The sequence below is a fragment of the Leptodactylus fuscus genome, unplaced genomic scaffold, assembly GCF_031893055.1.
Source record: "Leptodactylus fuscus isolate aLepFus1 unplaced genomic scaffold, aLepFus1.hap2 HAP2_SCAFFOLD_40, whole genome shotgun sequence".
Classification (NCBI taxonomy): Eukaryota; Metazoa; Chordata; class Amphibia; order Anura; family Leptodactylidae; genus Leptodactylus; species Leptodactylus fuscus.
Window position 1 is genome coordinate 22,981 of NW_027440423.1, and position 27,641 is coordinate 50,621.

At 52.2% G+C, this 27,641-nt stretch overlaps 1 protein-coding gene across 1 annotated transcript; it reads right to left on the reverse strand.

Moving 5' to 3' along the window:
• On the reverse strand, window positions 1-27,118 carry LRRC59 (leucine rich repeat containing 59). The gene is made up of 8 exons (XM_075261793.1): window positions 27,030-27,118; window positions 22,509-22,617; window positions 14,738-14,797; window positions 14,220-14,378; window positions 5,281-5,385; window positions 4,096-4,168; window positions 3,854-4,027; window positions 1-330 (listed from the first exon to the last, which is right to left on the reverse strand). Exons 2-8 carry the CDS (start codon window positions 22,611-22,613, stop codon window positions 89-91), a joined length of 918 nt encoding a protein of 305 aa, XP_075117894.1. The 5' UTR covers window positions 22,614-22,617; window positions 27,030-27,118; the 3' UTR covers window positions 1-88.
• Between the last annotated feature and the right edge of the window lie 523 nt (window positions 27,119-27,641).

Below are 27,641 nucleotides of genomic sequence, written 5' to 3' on the forward strand. Positions count from 1 at the left end.
CAGAAGGAGGCTGCGCCGCCCCCCGATCACATAACACCCTTCAGAAGGAGGCGCCCTTCCCTTCACAGCTTATAAGTGTCTTTAGTTGTTAGTGCCGCGTTGCGAGCTGCAGGACACTCTCCACTAGGTGGCAGCTTCTTAGAGACCTCACAGTTTCTTCGTACACGGCGTTGACACTGGAGCAGACGTTCTGACTCTGCAGTTGGGTGTAGCGACATGCCACGAGACTTCCTATGAGCATGACGAATACAAACAAGATGACCCGGATCACAGCACCGAGCCTGGAGCGCCGCCGCGGCTTCTGCTTGTGCGCAGACTTACTGGGGAGTTCTGCAGAGACGAGAACATGGTGTTAGTGCAAAGGGACTGACATGAGGCGAAAATACAACACCAGAGCCTGTACCCTAATACTACCCCATACAGAGGCTGTACTGTACCCCAATACTACCCCATACAGAGGCTGTACTGTACACTAATACTACCCCATACAGAGGCTGTACTGTACCCTAATACTACCCCATACAGAGGCTGTACTGTACCCTAATACTACCCCATACAGAGGCTGTACTGTACCCCAATACTACCCCATACAGAGGCTGTACTGTACACTAATACTACCCCATACAGAGGCTGTACTGTACCCTAATACTACCCCATACAGAGGCTGTACTGTACCCTAATACTACTCCATACAGAGGCTGTACTGTACCCTAATACTACCCCATACAGAGGCTGTACTACTGTACCCTAATACTACTCCATACAGTGCCTGTACTGTACACTAATACTACCCCATACAGAGGCTGTACTGTACCCTAATACTACCCCATACAGAGGCTGTACTGTACCCTAATACTACCCCATACAGAGGCTGTACTGTACCCTAATACTACCCCATACAGAGGCTGTACTGTACCCTAATTCTACCCCATACAGAGGCTGTACTGTACCCTAATACTACTCCATACAGCGGCTGTACTGTACCCTAATGCTACCCCATACAGAGGCTGTACTGTACCCTAATGCTACCCCATACAGAGGCTGTACTGTACCCTAATACTACCCCACACAGAGGCTGTACTGTACACTAATACTACCCCATACAGAGGCTGTACTGTACCCTAATGCTACCCCATACAGAGGCTGTACTGTACCCTAATGCTACCCCACACAGAGGCTGTACTGTACCCTAATACTACCCCACACAGAGGCTGTACTGTACACTAATACTACCCCATACAGAGGCTGTATTGTACACTAATACTACCCCATGCAGAGGCTGTACTGTACCCTAATACTACCCCATACAGAGGCTGTACTGTACCCTAATACTACCCCATACAGAGGCTGTACTGTACCCCAATACTACTCCATGTAGAGGCTGTACTGTACCCCAATACTACCCCATACAGAAGCTGTACTGTACCCTAATACTACTCCATACAGAGGCTGTACTGTACTCTAATACTACTCCATACAGAGGCTGTACTTTACCCTAATACTGCCCCATACAGAGGCTGTACTGTACCCTAATACTACATACAGAGGCTGTACTGTACCCTAATACTATCCCATACAGAGGCTGTACTGTACCCTAATACTACTCCATACAGTGGCTGTACTGTACCCTAATACTACTCCATACAGAGGCTGTACTGTACCCTAATACTACTCCATACAGTGGCTGTGCTGTACCCTAATACTACATACAGAGGCTGTACTGTACACTAATACTACTCCATACAGAGGCTGTACTGTACACTAATACTACCCCATACAGAGGCTGTACTGTACCCTAATACTACCCCATACAGAGGCTGTACTGTACCCTAATACTACCCCATACAGTGCCTGTACTGTACACTAATACTACCCATTCCGAGGCTGTACTGTACCCTAATACTACCCCATACAGAGGCTGTACTGTACCCTAATACTACCCCATACAGAGGCTGTACTGTACCCTAATACTACCCCATACAGTGCCTGTACTGTACCCTAATACTACTCCATACAGAGGCTGTACTGTACCCTAATACTACCCCATACAGAGGCTGTACTGTACCCTAATACTACCCCATACAGAGGCTGTACTGTACCCTAATACTACTCCATACAGAGGCTGTACTGTACCCTAATACTACTCCATACAGAGGCTGTACTGTGCCCTAATACTACCCCATACAGAGGCTGTACTGTACCCTAATACTACCCCATACAGAGGCTGTACTGTACCCTAATACTACCCCATACAGAGGCTGTACTGTACCCTAATACTACCCCATACAGAGGCTGTACTGTACCCTAATACTACCCCATACAGAGGCTGTACTGTACCCTAATACTACCCCATACAGAGGCTGTACTACTGTACCCTAATACTACTCCATACAGAGGCTGTACTGTACACTAATACTACCCCATACAGAGGCTGTACTGTACCCTAATACTACCCCATACAGAGGCTGTACTGTACCCTAATACTACTCCATACAGAGGCTGTACTGTACCCTAATACTACTCCATACAGTGGCTGTACTGTACCCTAATACTACCCCATACAGAGGCTGTACTGTTCCCTAATACTACCCCATACATCAGGGGCTGTACTGTACCCTAATACTACCCCATACAGATGCTGTACTGTACCCTAATACTACCCCATACAGAGGCTGTACTGCACCCTAATACAACCCCATACAGAGGCTGTACTGTACCCTAATACTAACCCATACAGAGGCTGTACTGAGCCCTAATACTACTCCATACAGAGGCTGTACTGCACCCTAATACAACCCCATACAGAGGCTGTACTGTACCCTAATACAACCCCATACAGAGGCTGTACTGTACCCTAATACTACCCCATACAGTGGCTGTACTGTGCCCTAATACAACCCCATACAGAGGCTGTACTGTACCCTAATACTACTCCATACAGTGGCTGTAGTGTACCCTAATACTACCCCATACAGAGGCTGTACTGTACCCTAATACTACTCCATACAGAGGCTGTACTGTACCCTAATACTACTCCATACAGAGGCTGTACTGTACCCTAATACTACCCCATACAGAGGCTGTACTGTACCCTAATACTACCCCATACAGAGGCTGTACAGTACACTAATACTACCCCATACAGAGGCTGTACTGTACCCTAATACTACTCCATACAGAGGCTGTACTGTACCCTAATACTACTCCATACAGTGCCTGTACTGTACCCTAATACTACTCCATACAGAGGCTGTACTGTACCCTAATACTACTCCATACAGAGGCTGTACTGTACCCTAATACTACTCTATACAGAGGCTGTACTGTACCCTAATACTACTCCATACAGAGGCTGTACTGTACCCTAATACTACCCCATACAGAGGCTGTACTGTACCCTAATACTACTCCATACAGAGGCTGTACTGTACCCTAATACTACCCCATACAGAGGCTGTACTGTACCCTAATACTACTCCATACAGAGGCTGTACTGTACCCTAATACTACTCCATACAGAGGCTGTACTGTACCCTAATACTACTCCATACAGAGGCTGTACTGTACCCTAATACTACTCCATACAGAGGCTGTACTGTACCCTAATACTACCCCATACAGAGGCTGTACTGTACCCTAATACTACCCCATACAGAGGCTGTACTGTACCCTAATACTACTCCATACAGAGGCTGTACTGTACCCTAATACTACTCTATACAGAGGCTGTACTGTACCCTAATACTACTCCATACATCAGGGGCTGCCACAGTAGCAGCCGATTACTGAGGGTTAGGAAAGGAAGACCTGGGGCAATGCATTGATTTACAAGAGCGCCCCCTGTCATACTCACTGTGGTTGTCAGAAGGCTCAGTTTCTTTCTTCTTCTTCATCTCCTGTTGTGCCGCCTGCTGGGCATCGTAGTCCCGCCTCTTTCGCGCTTTCTGTTGCGCCTTCTGTTTGCGCCGCTGTTCCCGCTCCTTCTCCTCTTTCTGCCGCTGCTCAGCCTCCCGTTTCTGTTTCAGGACTATAATAAAGGACAGGTTTACACCTGGAGACCCCATAACCGCCCCTCGCACTGCTCTGAGAACACACCTTGCTCTTGCAGGAGTTTGCGCTGCAGTGATTGTTCTTGTTCGGCCTGAAGGACTTTCATGTACTGCAAGACCTGTGCGAAGAAACGCTGAACATAAGTGACTGTGGAAGAATCGCTGCTCACCTCGTCCGAGCCCTGGGCCCAGAAGCCAGGCCATGGCCTGCAACATGGGGGAGTCAGCGTCACCAGCAGGTCAATGTAACCGCCGGTCCTCAAGACTTTCTGGGCGAGTGACCGCACATTATAGTGTTATCTGCCCTAGAGACTGTACATTATAGTGTTATCTGCCCCACAGACTGCACATTATAGTGTTATCTGCCCCACAGACTGTACATTATAGTGTTATCTGCCCTAGAGACTGTACATTATAGTGTTATCTGCCCCACAGACTGCACATTATAGTGTTATCTGCCCCACAGACTGTACATTATAGTGTTATCTGCCCTAGAGACTGTACATTATAGTGTTATCTGCCCCACAGACTGCACATTATAGTGTTATCTGCCCCACAGACTGCACATTATAGTGTTATCTGCCCTAGAGACTGTACATTATAGTGTTATCTGCCCTAGAGACTGTACATTATAGTGTTATCTGCCCTAGAGACTGTACATTATAGTGTTATCTGCCCTAGAGACTGTACATTATAGTGTTATCTGCCCTAGAGACTGTACATTATAGTGTTATCTGCCCCACAGACCGCACATTATAGTGTTATCTGCCCTAGAGACTGTACATTATAGTGTTATCTGCCCTAGAGACTGTACATTATAGTGTTATCTGCCCCACAGACCGCACATTATAGTGTTATCTGCCCTAGAGACTGTACATTATAGTGTTATCTGCCCTAGAGACTGTACATTATAGTGTTATCTGCCCCACAGACTGTACATTATACTGTTATCTGCCCCACAGACTGTACATTATAGTGTTATCTGCCCCACAGACTGTACATTATAGTGTTATCTGCCCTAGAGACTGTACATTATAGTGTTATCTGCCCTAGAGACTGTACATTATAGTGTTATCTGCCCTAGAGACTGTACATTATAGTGTTATCTGCCCTAGAGACTGTACATTATAGTGTTATCTGCCCCACAGACCGCACATTACAGAGTTACGCCACCACATCCTCCCCATCTCTCTCAGCCATCTTGGGGTACAGTGTCCCCCTTTATACTCACCCTTTGGGCGCTCTCTTTGCACTGCTTTTCATCCAGGCAGTCTCCGGCTACTTTGGCCAGCGCGGGGTTAAGGGGGTTGTCTTTTAAGTCCAACCACTTCAGGCTCTGAGAATCACAAATGACATAAGTGTTAGCGGCCGCACTACAATGGCCACATACAGTCCTATGAAAAAGTTTGGGCACCCCTATTAATCTTAATCATTTTTAGTTCTAAATATTTTGGTGTTTGCAGCAGCCATTTCAGTTTGATCTATCTAATAACTGATGGACACAGTAATATTTCAGGATTGAAATGAGGTTTATTGTACTAACAGAAAATGTGCAATATGCATTAAACCAAAATTTGACCGGTGCAGAAGTATGGGCACCTCAACAGAAAAGTGACATTAATATTTAGTAGCTCCTCCTTTTGCCTCTAGTCGCTTCCTGTAGCTTTTAATCAGTTCCTGGATCCTGGATGAAGGTATTTTGGACCATTCCTCTTTACAAAACAATTCAAGTTCAGTTAAGTTAGATGGTCGCCGAGCATGGACAGCCCGCTTCCAATCATCCCACAGATGTTCAATGATATTCAGGTCTGGGGACTGGGATGGCCATTCCAGAACATTGTAATTGTTCCTCTGCATGAATGCCTGAGGATTTGGAGCGGTGTTTTGGATTATTGTCTTGCTGAAATATCCATCCCCGGCGTAACTTCAACTTCGTCACTGATTCTTGAACATTATTCTCAAGAATCTGCTGATACTGAGTGGAATCCATGCGACCCTCAACTTTAACAAGATTCCCGATGCCGGCATTGGCTATGCCATGACGAAGGAACCGGAAGAGTTCTGAAATGCGTAGCATCATTAGTCAGCTCCATGCTCGTGTACCTGCCACCTTCGGTATGCTGAAAAAAAAAACGTTTTAAGATGAACAAATAAAAGCTACATTTTAAAGGATTCCTGGTGACTCTGGATTCATTCCGAATTTTTGATACCTTATGGTGGATTGGAGTCCGTTCACGTCCGAGCAGCCTAGGAACTTTGCGTTGAAATTCAAGTGGGGTGAGCTAAAACTATTATTTTTCGTATTGGCCACACAGCCCCAAAGCATGATGGAACCTCCACCAAATTTTACAGTGGGTAGCAAGTGGTTTTCTTGGAATGCTGTTTTTTTTGGACGCCATGCATAACGCCTTTTTGTATGACCAAACAACTCAATCTTTATTTCATCAGTACACAAGACCTTCTTCATAAAATGAAGCTGGCTTGTCCAAATGTGCTTTTTCATACCTCAGGCAACTCTATTTGTGGCGTACGTGCAGAAACGGCTTCTTTCTCATCACTCTCCCATACAGCTTCTCCTTGTGCAAAGTGCGCTGTATAGTTGACCGATGCACAGTGACACCATCTGCAGCAAGATGATGCTGCAGCTCTTTGGAGGTGGTCTGTGGATTGTCCTTGACTGTTCTCACCATTCTTCTTCTCTGCCTTTCTGATATTTTTCTTGGCCTGCCACTTCTGGGCTTAACAAGAACTGTCCCTGTGCTCTTCCATTTCCTTACTATGTTCCTCACAGTGGAAACTGACAGGTTAAATCTCTGAGACAACGTTTTGTATCCTTCCCCTGAACAACTATGTTGGACAATCTTTGTTTTCAGATCATTTGAGAGCGGGCTGTCCATGCTCGGCGACCATCAAACTTAACTGAACTTGAATTGTTTTGAAAAGAGGAATGGTCCAAAATCCCTTCATCCAGGATCCAGGAACTGATTAAAAGCTACAGGAAGCGACTAGAGGCAAAAGGAGGATCTACTAAATATTAATGTCACTTTTCTGTTGAGGTGCCCATACTTTTGCACCGGTCAAATTTTGGTTTAATGCATATTGCGCATTTTCTGTTAGTACAATAAACCTCATTTCAATCCTGAAATATTACTGTGTCCACCAGTTATTAGATATATCAAACTGAAATGGCTTCTGCAAACACCAAAATATTTAGAACTACAAATGATTAAGATTAATAGGGGTGCCCAAACTTTTTCATAGGACTGTATATATCTATATCAGCCCCGTCCTATGTATATGGGGCCGCAGTATATCTATATCAGCCCCGTCCTATGTATATGGGGCCGCACTACATCTATATCAGCCCCGTCCTATGTATATGGGGCCGCACTACATCTATATCAGCCCTGTCCTATGTATATGGGGCCGCACTACATCTATATCAGCCCCCGTCCTATGTATATGGGGCCACACTACATCTATATCAGCCCCCGTCCTATGTATATGGGGCCGCACTACATCTATATCAGCCCCGTCCTATGTATATGGGGCCGCACTACATCTATATCAGCCCCGTCCTATGTATATGGGGCCGCAGTATATCTATATCAGCCCCCGTCCTATGTATATGGGGCCGCACTACATCTATATCAGCCCCGTCCTATGTATATGGGGCCGCACTACATCTATATCAGCCCCGTCCTATGTATATGGGGCCGCACTACATCTATATCAGCCCCGTCCTATGTATATGGGGCCACAGTATATCTATATCAGCCCCGTCCTATGTATATGGGGCCGCACTACATCTATATCAGCCCCGTCCTATGTATATGGGGCCGCACTACATCTATATCAGCCCCGTCCTATGTATATGGGGCCGCACTACATCTATATCAGCCCCCGTCCTATGTATATGGGGCCGCACTACATCTATATCAGCCCCGTCCTATGTATATGGGGCCGCACTACATCTATATCAGCCCCGTCCTATGTATATGGGGCCACAGTATATCTATATCAGCCCCCGTCCTATGTATATGGGGCCGCACTACATCTATATCAGCCCCGTCCTATGTATATGGGGCCGCACTACATCTATATCAGCCCCGTCCTATGTATATGGGGCCACAGTATATCTATATCAGCCCCGTCCTATGTATATGGGGCCACAGTATATCTATATCAGCCCCGTCCTATGTATATGGGGCCGCACTACATCTATATCAGCCCCGTCCTATGTATATGGGGCCGCACTACATCTATATCAGCCCCGTCCTATGTATATGGGGCCGCACTACATCTATATCAGCCCCGTCCTATGTATATGGGGCCACAGTATATCTATATCAGCCCCCGTCCTATGTATATGGGGCCGCACTACATCTATATCAGCCCCGTCCTATGTATATGGGGCCGCACTACATCTATATCAGCCCCGTCCTATGTATATGGGGCCGCACTACATCTATATCAGCCCCCGTCCTATGTATATGGGGCCGCACTACATCTATATCAGCCCCCGTCCTATGTATATGGGGCCGCACTACATCTATATCAGCCCCGTCCTATGTATATGGGGCCGCACTACATCTATATCAGCCCCGTCCTATGTATATGGGGCCGCACTACATCTATATCAGCCCCCGTCCTATGTATATGGGGCCGCACTACATCTATATCAGCCCCGTCCTATGTATATGGGGCCGCACTACATCTATATCAGCCCCGTCCTATGTATATGGGGCCGCACTACATCTATATCAGCCCCGTCCTATGTATATGGGGCCGCACTACATCTATATCAGCCCCGTCCTATGTATATGGGGCCGCACTACATCTATATCAGCCCCGTCCTATGTATATGGGGCCACAGTATATCTATATCAGCCCCCGTCCTATGTATATGGGGCCACAGTATATCTATATCAGCCCTGTCCTATGTATATGGGGCCACAGTATATCTATATCAGCCCCGTCCTATGTATATGGGGCCGCACTACATCTATATCAGCCCCGTCCTATGTATATGGGGCCACAGTATATCTATATCAGCCCTGTCCTATGTATATGGGGCCGCACTACATCTATATCAGCCCCCGTCCTATGTATATGGGGCCACAGTATATCTATATAAGCCCCGTCCTATGTATATGGGGCCGCACTACATCTATATCAGCCCCGTCCTATGTATATGGGGCCGCACTACATCTATATCAGCCCCGTCCTATGTATATGGGGCCACAGTATATCTATATCAGCCCCCGTCCTATGTATATGGGGCCGCACTACATCTATATCAGCCCCGTCCTATGTATATGGGGCCGCACTACATCTATATCAGCCCCGTCCTATGTATATGGGGCTGCACTACATCTATATCAGCCCCCGTCCTATGTATATGGGGCCGCACTACATCTATATCAGCCCCGTCCTATGTATATGGGGCCGCACTACATCTATATCAGCCCCCGTCCTATGTATATGGGGCCGCACTACATCTATATCAGCCCCGTCCTATGTATATGGGGCCACAGTATATCTATATCAGCCCCGTCCTATGTATATGGGGCCACAGTATATCTATATCAGCCCCGTCCTATGTATATGGGGCCACAGTATATCTATATCAGCCCCTGTCCTATGTATATGGGGCCACAGTATATCTATATCAGCCCCCGTCCTATGTATATGGGGCCACAGTATATCTATATCAGCCCTGTCCTATGTATATGGGGCCACAGTATATCTATATCAGCCCCCGTCCTATGTATATGGGGCCGCACTACATCTATATCAGCCCCGTCCTATGTATATGGGGCCGCACTACATCTATATCAGCCCCCGTCCTATGTATATGGGGCCGCACTACATCTATATCAGCCCCGTCCTATGTATATGGGGCCACAGTATATCTATATCAGCCCCCGTCCTATGTATATGGGGCCACAGTATATCTATATCAGCCCCCGTCCTATGTATATGGGGCCACAGTATATCTATATCAGCCCTGTCCTATGTATATGGGGCCACAGTATATCTATATCAGCCCCCGTCCTATGTATATGGGGCCGCACTACATCTATATCAGCCCCGTCCTATGTATATGGGGCCACAGTATATCTATATCAGCCCCCGTCCTATGTATATGGGGCCGCAGTATATCTATATCAGCCCTGTCCTATGTATATGGGGCCACACTACATCTATATCAGCCCTGTCCTATGTATATGGGGCCACAGTATATCTATATCAGCCCTGTCCTATGTATATGGGGCCACACTACATCTATATCAGCCCCCGTCCTATGTATATGGGGCCGCAGTATATCTATATCAGCCCTGTCCTATGTATATGGGGCCGCACTACATCTATATCAGCCCCGTCCTATGTATATGGGGCCGCACTACATCTATATCAGCCCCCGTCCTATGTATATGGGGCCGCACTACATCTATATCAGCCCCCGTCCTATGTATATGGGGCCACAGTATATCTATATCAGCCCCGTCCTATGTATATGGGGCCACAGTATATCTATATCAGCCCTGTCCTATGTATATGGGGCCACACTACATCTATATCAGCCCCCGTCCTATGTATATGGGGCCGCACTACATCTATATCAGCCCCCGTCCTATGTATATGGGGCCGCACTACATCTATATCAGCCCCCGTCCTATGTATATGGGGCCGCAGTATATCTATATCAGCCCTATCCTATGTATATGGGGCCGCACTACATCTATATCAGCCCTGTCCTATGTATATGGGGCCGCAGTATATCTATATCAGCCCCGTCCTATGTATATGGGGCCGCACTACATCTATATCAGCCCCGTCCTATGTATATGGGGCCGCAGTATATCTATATCAGCCCTGTCCTATGTATATGGGGCCGCACTACATCTATATCAGCCCCCGTCCTATGTATATGGGGCCGCAGTATATCTATATCAGCCCCCGTCCTATGTATATGGGGCCACAGTATATCTATATCAGCCCCGTCCTATGTATATGGGGCCGCACTACATCTATATCAGCCCCCGTCCTATGTATATGGGGCCGCACTACATCTATATCAGCCCCGTCCTATGTATATGGGGCGCACAGTATATCTATATCAGCCCCCGTCCTATGTATATGGGGCCACAGTATATCTATATCAGCCCCCGTCCTATGTATATGGGGCCACAGTATATCTATATCAGCCCTGTCCTATGTATATGGGGCCACAGTATATCTATATCAGCCCCCGTCCTATGTATATGGGGCCGCACTACATCTATATCAGCCCCGTCCTATGTATATGGGCCACAGTATATCTATATCAGCCCCCGTCCTATGTATATGGGGCCGCAGTATATCTATATCAGCCCCTGTCCTATGTATATGGGGCCACACTACATCTATATCAGCCCTGTCCTATGTATATGGGGCCACAGTATATCTATATCAGCCCCTGTCCTATGTATATGGGGCCACACTACATCTATATCAGCCCCCGTCCTATGTATATGGGGCCGCAGTATATCTATATCAGCCCCCGTCCTATGTATATGGGGCCGCAGTATATCTATATCAGCCCTGTCCTATGTATATGGGGCCGCACTACATCTATATCAGCCCCGTCCTATGTATATGGGGCCGCACTACATCTATATCAGCCCCCGTCCTATGTATATGGGGCCGCACTACATCTATATCAGCCCCCGTCCTATGTATATGGGGCCACAGTATATCTATATCAGCCCCGTCCTATGTATATGGGGCCACAGTATATCTATATCAGCCCTGTCCTATGTATATGGGGCCACACTACATCTATATCAGCCCCCGTCCTATGTATATGGGGCCGCAGTATATCTATATCAGCCCTGTCCTATGTATATGGGGCCGCACTACATCTATATCAGCCCCGTCCTATGTATATGGGGCCGCACTACATCTATATCAGCCCCGTCCTATGTATATGGGGCCGCACTACATCTATATCAGCCCCCGTCCTATGTATATGGGGCCGCACTACATCTATATCAGCCCCCGTCCTATGTATATGGGGCCGCAGTATATCTATATCAGCCCCCGTCCTATGTATATGGGGCCGCACTACATCTATATCAGCCCCCGTCCTATGTATATGGGGCCACAGTATATCTATATCAGCCCCGTCCTATGTATATGGGGCCGCAGTATATCTATATCAGCCCCGTCCTATGTATATGGGGCCGCAGTATATCTATATCAGCCCCGTCCTATGTATATGGGGCCGCACTACATCTATATCAGCCCCCGTCCTATGTATATGGGGCCGCAGTATATCTATATCAGCCCTGTCCTATGTATATGGGGCCGCACTACATCTATATCAGCCCCCGTCCTATGTATATGGGGCCGCACTACATCTATATCAGCCCCGTCCTATGTATATGGGGCCGCAGTATATCTATATCAGCCCTATCCTATGTATATGGGGCCGCACTACATCTATATCAGCCCTGTCCTATGTATATGGGGCCGCAGTATATCTATATCAGCCCCGTCCTATGTATATGGGGCCGCACTACATCTATATCAGCCCCGTCCTATGTATATGGGGCCGCAGTATATCTATATCAGCCCTGTCCTATGTATATGGGGCCGCACTACATCTATATCAGCCCCCGTCCTATGTATATGGGGCCGCAGTATATCTATATCAGCCCCCGTCCTATGTATATGGGGCCACAGTATATCTATATCAGCCCCGTCCTATGTATATGGGGCCACAGTATATCTATATCAGCCCCGTCCTATGTATATGGGGCCGCAGTATATCTATATCAGCCCTGTCCTATGTATATGGGGCCGCACTACATCTATATCAGCCCCCGTCCTATGTATATGGGGCCGCACTACATCTATATCAGCCCCGTCCTATGTATATGGGGCCGCAGTATATCTATATCAGCCCTATCCTATGTATATGGGGCCGCACTACATCTATATCAGCCCCGTCCTATGTATATGGGGCCGCAGTATATCTATATCAGCCCCGTCCTATGTATATGGGGCCGCACTACATCTATATCAGCCCCGTCCTATGTATATGGGGCCACAGTATATCTATATCAGCCCTGTCCTATGTATATGGGGCCGCACTACATCTATATCAGCCCCGTCCTATGTATATGGGGCCGCAGTATATCTATATCAGCCCCGTCCTATGTATATGGGGCCGCACTACATCTATATCAGCCCTGTCCTATGTATATGGGGCCGCACTACATCTATATCAGCCCCCGTCCTATGTATATGGGGCCACACTACATCTATATCAGCCCCCGTCCTATGTATATGGGGCCGCACTACATCTATATCAGCCCCCGTCCTATGTATATGGGGCCGCAGTATATCTATATCAGCCCTGTCCTATGTATATGGGGCCGCACTACATCTATATCAGCCCTGTCCTATGTATATGGGGCCGCACTACATCTATATCAGCCCCGTCCTATGTATATGGGGCCACAGTATATCTATATCAGCCCTGTCCTATGTATATGGGGCCGCACTACATCTATATCAGCCCCGTCCTATGTATATGGGGCCGCAGTATATCTATATCAGCCCCGTCCTATGTATATGGGGCCGCACTACATCTATATCAGCCCTGTCCTATGTATATGGGGCCGCACTACATCTATATCAGCCCCCGTCCTATGTATATGGGGCCACACTACATCTATATCAGCCCCCGTCCTATGTATATGGGGCCGCACTACATCTATATCAGCCCCCGTCCTATGTATATGGGGCCGCAGTATATCTATATCAGCCCTGTCCTATGTATATGGGGCCGCACTACATCTATATCAGCCCCCGTCCTATGTATATGGGGCCACACTACATCTATATCAGCCCCCGTCCTATGTATATGGGGCCGCACTACATCTATATCAGCCCCCGTCCTATGTATATGGGGCCGCAGTATATCTATATCAGCCCTGTCCTATGTATATGGGGCCGCACTACATCTATATCAGCCCTGTCCTATGTATATGGGGCCGCACTACATCTATATCAGCCCCGTCCTATGTATATGGGGCCACAGTATATCTATATCAGCCCTGTCCTATGTATATGGGGCCGCACTACATGAAGGAATAATTGGGGCGATCACTGACTTACCCTGAGCTGGGCGAAGGTGACGGGCAGAGATTTCAGACGGTTCTGCAGCAGGTCCAGGTGCTGGAGATTCACCAACCGGCCGAACTCCGAGGGAAGCTGCAGCAGCTGATTCTTACTGAGATCCAACTTCACAATGTGCGTGAGAGAGCAGAACTCGGCCTGCGGGGGAGGGAGACACGTCAGCGAAACACCGGGTGCAGCATGGCACACGTCAGCGAATCACAGGGCGCAGCATGGCACACGTCAGCGAATCACAGGGCGCAGCATGGCACACGTCAGCGAATCACAGGGCGCAGCATGGCACACGTCAGCGAATCACAGGGCGCAGCATGGCACACGTCAGCGAAACACAGGGCGCAGCATGGCACACGTCAGCGAAACACAGGGCGCAGCATGGCACACGTCAGCGAATCACAGGGCGCAGCATGGCACACATCAGCGCAGCATGGCACACGTTGGTGCAGTATTGAGGGTATACAGGTTGCCGGCACTGTCACCACACACTCCGTGACTCTTACCGGTAACGCGCTCAGCTTGTTACACGACAGATCCAACACCGTCGCCTTGGGGATCGCAGCCTGGAAGACGAACACAGAAACAATGAAAAATTCTTAAAAAGAAAATTCACCTAAAAAACCTGAATAATACGGGTGAGAAATGAGTCGCCCGCCCCAATGTCATTGTCTAATAATAGCGCCCTATAGTGACCTGGGAGCCCCTGGTATACGTGGCCAGGACCCCCCTATACTGCCCCCCCCCCCGGACCACACAGGACATTCAGCCCCCTCCCATTCTGTCACTAGGACATGCGGCTGCAGTTACAGTAAGTTATGGCCACGTGACATTAAAGGGCTTGTCCATCCCCCCATGCTGATGACACCTGGACCACGCGCTGATCAGCTGTACTAGCAGTGGACGGGGAACGTGAGCGCACTCGTCATAGACTGTATAGCGGTGGATCTACAGAAGGGCTGCCCAGACGGTGCGATGGCATACTGCTAGGGTGCACCATGACACACTGGTCAGTGGAGGTCTCACAGGTCACTTCTTTAGTGCTCCAACCACTGTACATCTCCCTGCAGAGCAGCGCTCTCGCCCAGCTCTGCGGGGAATAACAGAAGAGGACTTGGCCCTACATCAGTTCTGGGGCTCCTTCATTGCCAGCCTCAGTGGGGGGCCCCAGAATCTGGCCCCTCACCAGTCACAGAGTGATAGCATAATCCTTTACAATGAGGACCGGTGTGGACTACGCCAGATGTAGAAGCCAGCAAGGCCCGAGTAGTCAGAATACAAGAGCTCCTCTCCCCCCTCCAGTAGTCCCAGCTACAGCTCCTCACCTCCCCTAATAGTCACAGCTAGAGCTTCTCACCTCCCCTAGTAGTCCCAGCTACAGCTCCTCACCTCCCCTAATAGTCACAGCTAGAGCTCCTCTCCTACCCTAATAGTCCCAACTAGAGCTCCTCTCCTACCCTAGTAGTCCCAGCTAGAGCTCCTCTCCTCCCCTAGTAGTCCCAGCTAGAGCTCCTCTCCTCCCCTAGTAGTCACAGCTAGAGCTCCTCACCTCCCCTAGTAGTCCCAGCTACAGCTCCTCACCTCCCCTAATAGTCACAGCTAGAGCTCCTCTCCTACCCTAATAGTCCCAACTAGAGCTCCTCTCCTACCCTAGTAGTCCCAGCTAGAGCTCCTCTCCTCCCCTAGTAGTCCCAGCTAGAGCTCCTCTCCTCCCCTAGTAGTCACAGCTAGAGCTCCTCACCTCCCCTAGTAGTCCCAGCTACAGCTCCTCACCTCCCCTAATAGTCACAGCTAGAGCTCCTCTCCTACCCTAATAGTCCCAACTAGAGCTCCTCTCCTACCCTAGTAGTCCCAGCTAGAGCTCCTCTCCTCCCCTAGTAGTCCCAGCTAGAGCTCCTCTCCTCCCCTAGTAGTCACAGCTAGAGCTCCTCACCTCCCCTAGTAGTCCCAGCTAGAGCTCCTCACCTCCCCTAGTAGTCCCAGCTACAGCTCCTCACCTCCCCTAGTAGTCCCAGCTAGAGCTCCTCACCTCCCCTAGTAGTCCCAGCTAGAGCTCCTCACCTCCCCTAGTAGTCCCAGCTAGAGCTCCTCTCCTCCCCTAGTAGTCCCAGCTAGAGCTCCTCTCCTCCCCTAGTAGTCACAGCTAGAGCTCCTCACCTCCCCTAGTAGTCCCAGCTAGAGCTCCTCTCCCCCCTCCAGTAGTCCCAGCTAGAGCTCCTCTCCCCCCTCCAGTAGTCCCAGCTAGAGCTCCTCTCCTCCCCTAGTAGTCACAGCTAGAGCTCCTCTCCCCCCTCCAGTAGTCACAGCTAGAGCTCCTCACCTCCCCTAGTAGTCCCAGCTAGAGCTCCTCTCCTCCCCTAGTAGTCCCAGCTAGAGCTCCTCTCCTCCCCTAGTAGTCACAGCTAGAGCTCCTCACCTCCCCTAGTAGTCCCAGCTAGAGCTCCTCTCCCCCCTCCAGTAGTCCCAGCTAGAGCTCCTCTCCCCCCTCCAGTAGTCCCAGCTAGAGCTCCTCTCCTCCCCTAGTAGTCACAGCTAGAGCTCCTCTCCCCCCTCCAGTAGTCACAGCTAGAGCTCCTCACCTCCCCTAGTAGTCCCAGCTAGAGCTCCTCTCCTCCCCTAGTAGTCCCAGCTAGAGCTCCTCTCCTCCCCTAGTAGTCACAGCTAGAGCTCCTCACCTCCCCTAGTAGTCCCAGCTAGAGCTCCTCTCCCCCCTCCAGTAGTCCCAGCTACAGCTCCTCACCTCCCCTAGTAGTCCCAGCTAGAGCTCCTCACCTCCCCTAGTAGTCCCAGCTAGAGCTCCTCACCTCCCCTAGTAGTCCCAGCTAGAGCTCCTCTCCTCCCCTAGTAGTCCCAGCTAGAGCTCCTCTCCTCCCCTAGTAGTCACAGCTAGAGCTCCTCACCTCCCCTAGTAGTCACAGCTAGAGCTCCTCACCTCCCCTAGTAGTCCCAGCTAGAGCTCCTCACCTCCCCTAGTAGTCCCAGCTAGAGCTCCTCACCTCCCCTAGTAGTCCCAGCTAGAGCTCCTCTCCCCCCTCCAGTAGTCCCAGCTAGAGCTCCTCTCCCCCCTCCAGTAGTCCCAGCTAGAGCTCCTCTCCCCCCTCCAGTAGTCCCAGCTAGAGCTCCTCACCTCCCCTAGTAGTCCCAGCTAGAGCTCCTCACCTCCCCTAGTAGTCCCAGCTAGAGCTCCTCACCTCCCCTAGTAGTCCCAGCTAGAGCTCCTCTCCCCCCTCCAGTAGTCCCAGCTAGAGCTCCTCTCCCCCCTCCAGTAGTCCCAGCTAGAGCTCCTCTCCTCCTGTAGTAGTCCCAGCTAGAGCTCCTCTCCTCCCCTAGTAGTCACAGCTAGAGCTCCTCACCTCCCCTAGTAGTCCCAGCTAGAGCTCCTCTCCCCCCTCCAGTAGTCCCAGCTAGAGCTCCTCTCCTACCCTAGTAGTCACAGCTAGAGCTCCTCGCCTCCCCTAGTAGTCCCAGCTAGAGCTCCTCACCTCCCCTAATAGTCACAGCTAGAGCTCCTCTCCTCCCCTAGTAGTCCCAGCTAGAGCTCCTCTCCTACCCTAGTAGTCAAAGCTAGAGCTCCTCGCCTCCCTAGTAGTCCCAGCTAGAGCTCCTCTCCCCCCTCCAGTAGTCCCAGCTAGAGCTCCTCTCCTCCCCTAGTAGTCACAGCTAGAGCTCCTCACCTCCCCTAGTAGTCCCAGCTAGAGCTCCTCTCCCCCCTCCAGTAGTCCCAGCTAGAGCTCCTCTACTCCCCTAGTAGTCACAGCTAGAGCTCCTCACCTCCCCTAGTAGTCACAGCTAGAGCTCCTCACCTCCCCTAGTAGTCCCAGCTAGAGCTCCTCTCCCCCCTCCAGTAGTCCCAGCTAGAGCTCCTCTCCTACCCTAGTAGTCACAGCTAGAGCTCCTCGCCTCCCTAGTAGTCCCAGCTAGAGCTCCTCTCCCCCCTCCAGTAGTCCCAGCTAGAGCTCCTCTCCTACCCTAGTAGTCACAGCTAGAGCTCCTCACCTCCCTAGTAGTCCCAGCTAGAGCTCCTCTCCCCCCTCCAGTAGTCCCAGCTAGAGCTCCTCTCCTACCCTAGTAGTCCCAGCTAGAGCTCCTCTCCTACCCTAGTAGTCACAGCTAGAGCTCCTCACCTCCCTAGTAGTCCCAGCTAGAGCTCCTCTCCCCCCTCCAGTAGTCCCAGCTAGAGCTCCTCTCCTACCCTAATAGTCCCAACTAGAGCTCCTCTCCTACCCTAGTAGTCCCAGCTAGAGCTCCTCTCCTCCCCTAGTAGTCCCAGCTAGAGCTCCTCACCTCCCCTAGTAGTCCCAGCTAGAGCTTCTCACCTCCTCTAGTAGTCCCAGCTAGAGCTCCTTCCCTCCCCTAGTAGTCCCAGCTAGAGCTCCTCACCTCCCCTAGTAGTCCCAGCTAGAGCTTCTCACCTCCTCTAGTAGTCCCAGCTAGAGCTCCTCCCCTCCCCTAGTAGTCCCAGCTAGAGCTCCTCACCTCCCCTAGTAGTCTCAGCTAGAGCTCCTCCCCTCCCCTAGTAGTCCCAGTTAGAGCGCCTCATCCCCTGCTAGTAGTCCCAGCTAGAGCTCCTCTCCCCCTTCCAGTAGTCCCAGCTAGAGCTCCTCCCCTCCCCTAGTAGTCCCAGTTAAAGCGCCCCATCCCCTGCTAGTAGTCTCAGCTAGAGCTCCACACCTCTCCTAATAGTCCCAGCTAGAGCTCCTCACCTCCCCTAATAGTCCCAGCTAGAGCTCCTCACCTCCCCTAGTAGTCCCAGCTAGAGCTCCTCACCTCCCCTAATAGTCACAGCTAGAGCTCCTCACCTCCCCTAGTAGTCCCAGCTAGAGCTCCTCTCCTACCCTAGTAGTCTCAGCTAGAGCTCCTCACCTCCCCTAGTAGTCCCAGCTAGAGCTCCTCACCTCCCCTAATAGTCACAGCTAGAGCTCCTCTCCTCCCCTAATAGTCCCAGCTAGAGCTCCTCTCCTCCCCTAGTAGTCCCAGCTAGAGCTCCTCACCTCCCCTAGTAGTCCCAGCTAGAGCTCCTCACCTCCCCTAGTAGTCCCAGCTAGAGCTCCTCTCCCCCCTCCAGTAGTCCCAGCTAGAGCTCCTCTCCCCCCTCCAGTAGTCCCAGCTAGAGCTCCTCTCCCCCCTCCAGTAGTCCCAGCTAGAGCTCCTCACCTCCCCTAGTAGTCCCAGCTAGAGCTCCTCACCTCCCCTAGTAGTCCCAGCTAGAGCTCCTCACCTCCCCTAGTAGTCCCAGCTAGAGCTCCTCTCCCCCTCCAGTAGTCCCAGCTAGAGCTCCTCTCCCCCCTCCAGTAGTCCCAGCTAGAGCTCCTCTCCTCCTGTAGTAGTCCCAGCTAGAGCTCCTCTCCTCCCCTAGTAGTCACAGCTAGAGCTCCTCACCTCCCCTAGTAGTCCCAGCTAGAGCTCCTCACCTCCCCTAGTAGTCCCAGCTAGAGCTCCTCACCTCCCCTAGTAGTCCCAGCTAGAGCTCCTCTCCCCCCTCCAGTAGTCCCAGCTAGAGCTCCTCTCCCCCCTCCAGTAGTCCCAGCTAGAGCTCCTCTCCTCCTGTAGTAGTCCCAGCTAGAGCTCCTCTCCTCCCCTAGTAGTCACAGCTAGAGCTCCTCACCTCCCCTAGTAGTCCCAGCTAGAGCTCCTCTCCCCCCTCCAGTAGTCCCAGCTAGAGCTCCTCTCCTACCCTAGTAGTCACAGCTAGAGCTCCTCGCCTCCCCTAGTAGTCCCAGCTAGAGCTCCTCACCTCCCCTAATAGTCACAGCTAGAGCTCCTCTCCTCCCCTAGTAGTCCCAGCTAGAGCTCCTCTCCTACCCTAGTAGTCAAAGCTAGAGCTCCTCGCCTCCCTAGTAGTCCCAGCTAGAGCTCCTCTCCCCCCTCCAGTAGTCCCAGCTAGAGCTCCTCTCCTCCCCTAGTAGTCACAGCTAGAGCTCCTCACCTCCCCTAGTAGTCCCAGCTAGAGCTCCTCTCCCCCCTCCAGTAGTCCCAGCTAGAGCTCCTCTCCTCCCCTAGTAGTCACAGCTAGAGCTCCTCACCTCCCCTAGTAGTCACAGCTAGAGCTCCTCACCTCCCCTAGTAGTCCCAGCTAGAGCTCCTCTCCCCCCTCCAGTAGTCCCAGCTAGAGCTCCTCTCCTACCCTAGTAGTCACAGCTAGAGCTCCTCGCCTCCCTAGTAGTCCCAGCTAGAGCTCCTCTCCCCCCTCCAGTAGTCCCAGCTAGAGCTCCTCTCCTACCCTAGTAGTCACAGCTAGAGCTCCTCACCTCCCTAGTAGTCCCAGCTAGAGCTCCTCTCCCCCCTCCAGTAGTCCCAGCTAGAGCTCCTCTCCTACCCTAGTAGTCCCAGCTAGAGCTCCTCTCCTACCCTAGTAGTCACAGCTAGAGCTCCTCACCTCCCTAGTAGTCCCAGCTAGAGCTCCTCTCCCCCCTCCAGTAGTCCCAGCTAGAGCTCCTCTCCTACCCTAATAGTCCCAACTAGAGCTCCTCTCCTACCCTAGTAGTCCCAGCTAGAGCTCCTCACCTCCCCTAGTAGTCCCAGCTAGAGCTCCTCACCTCCCCTAGTAGTCCCAGCTAGAGCTTCTCACCTCCTCTAGTAGTCCCAGCTAGAGCTCCTTCCCTCCCCTAGTAGTCCCAGCTAGAGCTCCTCACCTCCCCTAGTAGTCCCAGCTAGAGCTTCTCACCTCCTCTAGTAGTCCCAGCTAGAGCTCCTCCCCTCCCCTAGTAGTCCCAGCTAGAGCTCCTCACCTCCCCTAGTAGTCTCAGCTAGAGCTCCTCCCCTCCCCTAGTAGTCCCAGTTAGAGCGCCTCATCCCCTGCTAGTAGTCCCAGCTAGAGCTCCTCTCCCCCTTCCAGTAGTCCCAGCTAGAGCTCCTCCCCTCCCCTAGTAGTCCCAGTTAAAGCGCCCCATCCCCTGCTAGTAGTCTCAGCTAGAGCTCCACACCTCTCCTAATAGTCCCAGCTAGAGCTCCTCACCTCCCCTAATAGTCCCAGCTAGAGCTCCTCACCTCCCCTAGTAGTCCCAGCTAGAGCTCCTCACCTCCCCTAATAGTCACAGCTAGAGCTCCTCACCTCCCCTAGTAGTCCCAGCTAGAGCTCCTCTCCTACCCTAGTAGTCTCAGCTAGAGCTCCTCACCTCCCCTAGTAGTCCCAGCTAGAGCTCCTCACCTCCCCTAATAGTCACAGCTAGAGCTCCTCTCCTCCCCTAATAGTCCCAGCTAGAGCTCCTCTCCTCCCCTAGTAGTCCCAGCTAGAGCTCCTCACCTCCCCTAGTAGTCTCAGCTAGAGCTCCACACCTCCCCTAATAGTCACAGCTAGAGCTCCTCTCCTCCCGTAGTAGTCCCAGCTAGAGCTCCTCTCCTCCCGTAGTAGTCCCAGCTAGAGCTCCTCTCCTCCCCTAGTAGTCCCAGCTAGAGCTCCTCACCTCCCCTAGTAGTCCCAGCTAGAGCTCCTCACCTCTCCTAGTAGTCCCAGCTAGAGCTCCTCTCCTCCCCTAATAGTCACAGCTAGAGCTCCTCTCCTCCCCTAATAGTCCCAGCTAGAGCTCCTCTCCTCCCCTAGTAGTCCCAGCTAGAGCTCCTCACCTCCCCTAGTAGTCTCAGCTAGAGCTCCACACCTCCCCTAATAGTCACAGCTAGAGCTCCTCTCCTCCCGTAGTAGTCCCAGCTAGAGCTCCTCTCCTCCCCTAGTAGTCCCAGCTAGAGCTCCTCACCTCCCCTAGTAGTCCCAGCTAGAGCTCCTCACCTCTCCTAGTAGTCCCAGCTAGAGCTCCTCTCCTCCCCTAATAGTCACAGCTAGAGCTCCTCTCCTCCCCTAATAGTCCCAGCTAGAGCTCCTCTCCTCCCCTAGTAGTCCCAGCTAGAGCTCCTCACCTCCCCTAGTAGTCTCAGCTAGAGCTCCACACCTCCCCTAATAGTCACAGCTAGAGCTCCTCTCCTCCCCTAGTAGTCCCAGCTAGAGCTCCTCTCCTCCCCTAGTAGTCCCAGCTAGAGCTCCTCTCCTCCCCTAATAGTCCCAGCTACAGCGCCTCGTCCCCTGCTAGTAGTCACAGATATATATCTGCCCCCCTTTCTAGTAGTCATAGCAGGAAGCCACAAACCCCAGTCTCCAGGGCTGCAGCAGCTGTGACTACGCCGTCAGGGATCTGGTGACAGCCAATGTTTTCCTGTATATATGGGAGGAGCCTGCTGTCCATACGTATATACACACCATATACCACCTGATGACAGTATTTCGGGGTGCAGTTACAGGACCCCGCAGCCGGACATGTCCAGTGCTCAGACCAGTCAGCGACTCACCAGATCCCGCACTGGGATTTCACTCAGGTCACTTAGGCTCAAATCCAATTCGTTTCCATCCAGTTTGTCTCTCAGATTTCCGGCTTTTCCGCTTCCTCGCGACATCTTCCTGCAAAAGACAGAACATGAGATGTCACTTAAAGGGGTCCTCTGCCCTAAGACCATCACTATGGGGCTGACAGATACCCCAGGTATCGTATTCCGCCATCTCTAACAAGCCCCATAGGCAGTGACTAGAGTGGGGGCCCTGAGGAGGTCTAGGGGGCCCGGGACCCCTCTTCTAGTGACTGGCAGGGCCCCGGGTGCTCACACATTGGTCACTTATCCTGCGGATAGGAAATAAAGTCTATGGTGGGGAAACGTCTCCCCCTTGAATATGTGGTACAGTCCGCAGGGAGTATACAATGTGCAGATTTCGGAGAGCATCGTGGTAGTTACAGGGGCCCCATACTCAGACCCCTACCTGTAAATAGGGGACACTTTGCTGGGGGACAACCCCTTTGCAGCTAGTGATAGATGGGGCCCCCGGACCTCTGTACACTAGTGATAGATGGGACCCCCGGACCTCTGTACACTAGTGATAGATGGGGCCCCCGGACCTCTGTACACTAGTGATAGATGGGGCCCCCGGACCTCTGTACACTAGTGATAGATGGGGCCCCGGACCTCTGTACACTAATGATAGATGGGCCCCCGGACCTCTGTACACTAGTGATAGATGGGGCCCCGGACCTCTGTACACTAGTGATAGATGGGGCCCCCGGACCTCTGTACACTAGTGATAGATGGGGCCCCCGGACCTCTGTACACTAGTGATAGATGGGGCCCCGGACCTCTGTACACTAGTGATAGATGGGGCCCCGGACCTCTGTACACTAGTGATAGATGGGGCCCCCGGACCTCTGTACACTAATGATAGATGGGGCCCCTGGACCTCTGTACACTAGTGATAGATGGGGCCCCGGACCTCTGTACACTAGTGATAGATGGGGCCCCTGGACCTCTGTACACTAGTGATAGATGGGGCCCCGGACCTCTGTACACTAGTGATAGATGGGGCCCCGGACCTCTGTACACCAGTGATAGATGGGGCCCCGGACCTCTGTACACCAGTGATAGATGGGGCCCCGGACCTCTGTACACTAGTGATAGATGGGGCCCCGGACCTCTGTACACTAGTGATAGATGGGGCCCCCGGACCTCTGTACACTAGTGATAGATGGGGCCCCAGACCTCTGTACACTAGTGATAGATGGGGCCCCGGACCTCTGTACACCAGTGATAGATGGGGCCCCTGGACCTCTGTACACCAGTGATAGATGGGGCCCCGGACCTCTGTACACTAGTGATAGATGGGGCCCCGGACCTCTGTACACCAGTGATAGATGGGGCCCCTGGACCTCTGTACACCAGTGATAGATGGGGCCCCGGACCTCTGTACACTAATGATAGATGGGGCCCCCGGACCTCTGTACATTAGATGGGGCCTCGGACCTCTGTACACTAGTGATAGATGGGGCCCCGGACCTCTGTACACTAGTGATAGATGGGGCCCCGGACCTCTGTACACTAGTGATAGATGGGGCCCCGGACCTCTGTACACTAGTGATAGATGGGACCCCGGACCTCTGTACACTAGTGATAGATGGGACCCCGGACCTCTGTACACTAGTGATAGATGGGGCCCCGGACCTCTGTACACTAGTGATAGATGGGGCCCCGGACCTCTGTACACTAGTGATAGATGGGGCCCCGGACCTCTGTACACTAGTAATAGATGGGGCCCCGGACCTCTGTACACTAGTGATAGATGGGGCCCCGGACCTCTGTACACTAGATGGGGCCCCGGACCTCTGTACACTAGTGATAGATGGGGCCCCGGACCTCTGTACACTAGATGGGGCCCCGGACCTCTGTACACTAGTGATAGATGGGGCCCCGGACCTCTGTACACTAGATGGGGCCCCGGACCTCTGTACACTAGTGATAGATGGGGCCTCGGACCTCTGTACACTAGATGGGGCCCCGGACCTCTGTACACTAGTGATAGATGGGGCCCCGGACCTCTGTACACTAGTGATAGATGGGGCCCCGGACCTCTGTACACTAGTGATAGATGGGGCCCCCGGACCTCTGTACACCAGTGATAGATGGGACCCCCGGACCTCTGTACACTAGTGATAGATGGGGCCCCGGACCTCTGTACACTAGTGATAGATGGGGCTCCCGGACCTCTGTACACCAGTGATAGATGGGGCCCCGGACCTCTGTACACTAGTGATAGATGGGGCCCCGGACCTCTGTACACTAGATGGGGCCCCGGACCTCTGTACACTAGTGATAGATGGGGCCCCTGGACCTCTGTACACTAGTGATAGATGGGGCCCCTGGACCTCTGTACACTAGTGATAGATGGGGCCCCGGACCTCTGTACACTAGTGATAGATGGGGCTCCCGGACCTCTGTACACCAGTGATAGATGGGGCCCCGGACCTCTGTACACTAGTGATAGATGGGGCCCCGGACCTCTGTACACTAGATGGGGCCCCGGACCTCTGTACACTAGTGATAGATGGGGCCCCTGGACCTCTGTACACTAGTGATAGATGGGGCCCCTGGACCTCTGTACACTAGTGATAGATGGGGCCCCGGACCTCTGTACACTAGTGATAGATGGGGCCCCGGACCTCTGTACACTAGTGATAGATGGGGCCCCCGGACCTCTGTACACCAGTGATAGATGGGACCCCCGGACCTCTGTACACTAGTGATAGATGGGGCCCCGGACCTCTGTACACTAATGATAGATGGGGCCCCGGACCTCTGTACACTAGTGATAGATGGGACCCCCGGACCTCTGTACACTAGTGATAGATGGGACCCCGGACCTCTGTACACTAATGATAGATGGGGCCCCGGACCTCTGTACACTAGTGATAGATGGGGCTCCCGGACCTCTGTACACCAGTGATAGATGGGGCCCCGGACCTCTGTACACTAGTGATAGATGGGGCCCCGGACCTCTGTACACTAGATGGGGCCCCGGACCTCTGTACACTAGTGATAGATGGGGCCCCGGACCTCTGTACACTAGTAATAGATGGGGCCCCGGACCTCTGTACACCAGTGATAGATGGGGCCCCTGGACCTCTGTACACTAGTGATAGATGGGGCCCCGGACCTCTGTACACTAGATGGGGCCCCGGACCTCTGTACACTAGTGATAGATGGGGCCCCCGGACCTCTGTACACTAATGATAGATGGGGCCCCGGACCTCTGTACACTAGTGATAGATGGGGCCCCCGGACCTCTGTACACTAGTGATAGATGGGGCCCCGGACCTCTGTACACTAGTGATAGATGGGGCCCCCGGACCTCTGTACACTAATGATAGATGGGGCCCCCGGACCTCTGTACACTAGTGATAGATGGGGCCCCCGGACCTCTGTACACTAGTGATAGATGGGGCCCCCGGACCTCTGTACACTAGTGATAGATGGGGCCCCCGGACCTCTGTACACTAATGATAGATGGGGCCCCGGACCTCTGTACACTAGATGGGGCCCCGGACCTCTGTACACTAGTGATAGATGGGGCCCCGGACCTCTGTACACCAGTGATAGATGGGGCCCCGGACCTCTGTACACTAGTGATAGATGGGGCCCCCGGACCTCTGTACACCAGTGATAGATGGGGCCCCGGACCTCTGTACACCAGTGATAGATGGGGCCCCGGACCTCTGTACACTAGTGATAGATGGGGCCCCGGACCTCTGTACACTAATGATAGATGGGGCCCTGGACCTCTGTACACTAGTGATAGATGGGGCCCCGGACCTCTGTACACTAGTGATAGATGGGGCCCCGGACCTCTGTACACTAGTGATAGATGGGGCCCCGGACCTCTGTACACCAGTGATAGATGGGGCCCCGGACCTCTGTACACTAGTGATAGATGGGGCCCTGGACCTCTGTACACTAGTGATAGATGGGGCCCCGGACCTCTGTACACTAGTGATAGATGGGGCCCCGGACCTCTGTACACTAGTGATAGATGGGGCCCCCGGACCTCTGTACACCAGTGATAGATGGGGCCCCGGACCTCTGTACACTAGTGATAGATGGGGCCCCGGACCTCTGTACACTAGTGATAGATGGGGCCCCGGACCTCTGTACACTAGTGATAGATGGGGCCCCGGACCTCTGTACACTAGTGATAGATGGGGCCCCGGACCTCTGTACACTAGTGATAGATGGGGCCCCGGACCTCTGTACACTAGTGATAGATGGGGCCCCTGGACCTCTGTACACCAGTGATAGATGGGGCCCCACCATCAGACATGTATCACACAGCGGACGACCAATGTCTTACTATGTGTGGCCCCTGACATGCAGGATCGGCAGATGTGACACCACAACTCCCAGCATGTCCTGACCCTCCCCCATCCTCCTCAGTGTAATGGCGGCTCCTCTATAAATACATCTCACAACCGCATCGTTCTCCCCATTCACACTACTCACCGTCTCACCTGCGTTATCACACGGCCCCAGTTCACACTCGTCCTCTCTGTGCAGAGCTGCAGCCGCTTCCTGATCCACGTCACGTCTGTACAGGAGCAAAGCAACGAGACAACGGGACAAAGGGCAGAGAGGAGACGAGGAGGAGAGGAGAGGAGCCCGCCACCTGCTGGAGGGAGGAGAGCACTGTACAACCACATCCTACTATACAGGAGAACCACCACCCCGACACTTACGAGGTCCTACAAAGGGAAGCCGTCCACTTCCAACCCAAAGGCAGAGTACTAATATGCGGAGACCTGAATGCAAGGACAGGCACAGAGTTAGACTACCTGCCTCCTGACGACAACCCACATACGCACGGTAGTGAGATCCACCACCCAGAACCCACACAGACAAGAAGAAACAGCCAAGACAGAATTGTCAACAAGAGTGGGAGACAACTGCTGAACATGTGCCGAAGGCTAGGACTGTACATAATAAACGGACGTACCACAGGCGATCCCAGAGGACGCTTCACACTAAACTCTCAAGTGGGCAACAGCGTGGTGGACTATGCCATTACAGACGCAGACCTGTCAGACATTGAAGACTTCACAATCGCACCTGACTCCC

Coding starts and splice junctions, on each gene's coding strand:
- LRRC59 (XM_075261793.1), bottom strand. CDS start 22,613: ATGTCGCGAGGAAGCGGAAAAGCCGGAAATCTGAGAGACAAACTGGAT. Junction 4,028..4,095: donor CAAACTCCTGCAAGAGCAAG/GTGTGTTCTCAG, acceptor CCTTTATTATAG/TCCTGAAACAGAAACGGGAG. Junction 331..3,853: donor TGAGCCTTCTGACAACCACA/GTGAGTATGACA, acceptor TCGTCTCTGCAG/AACTCCCCAGTAAGTCTGCG.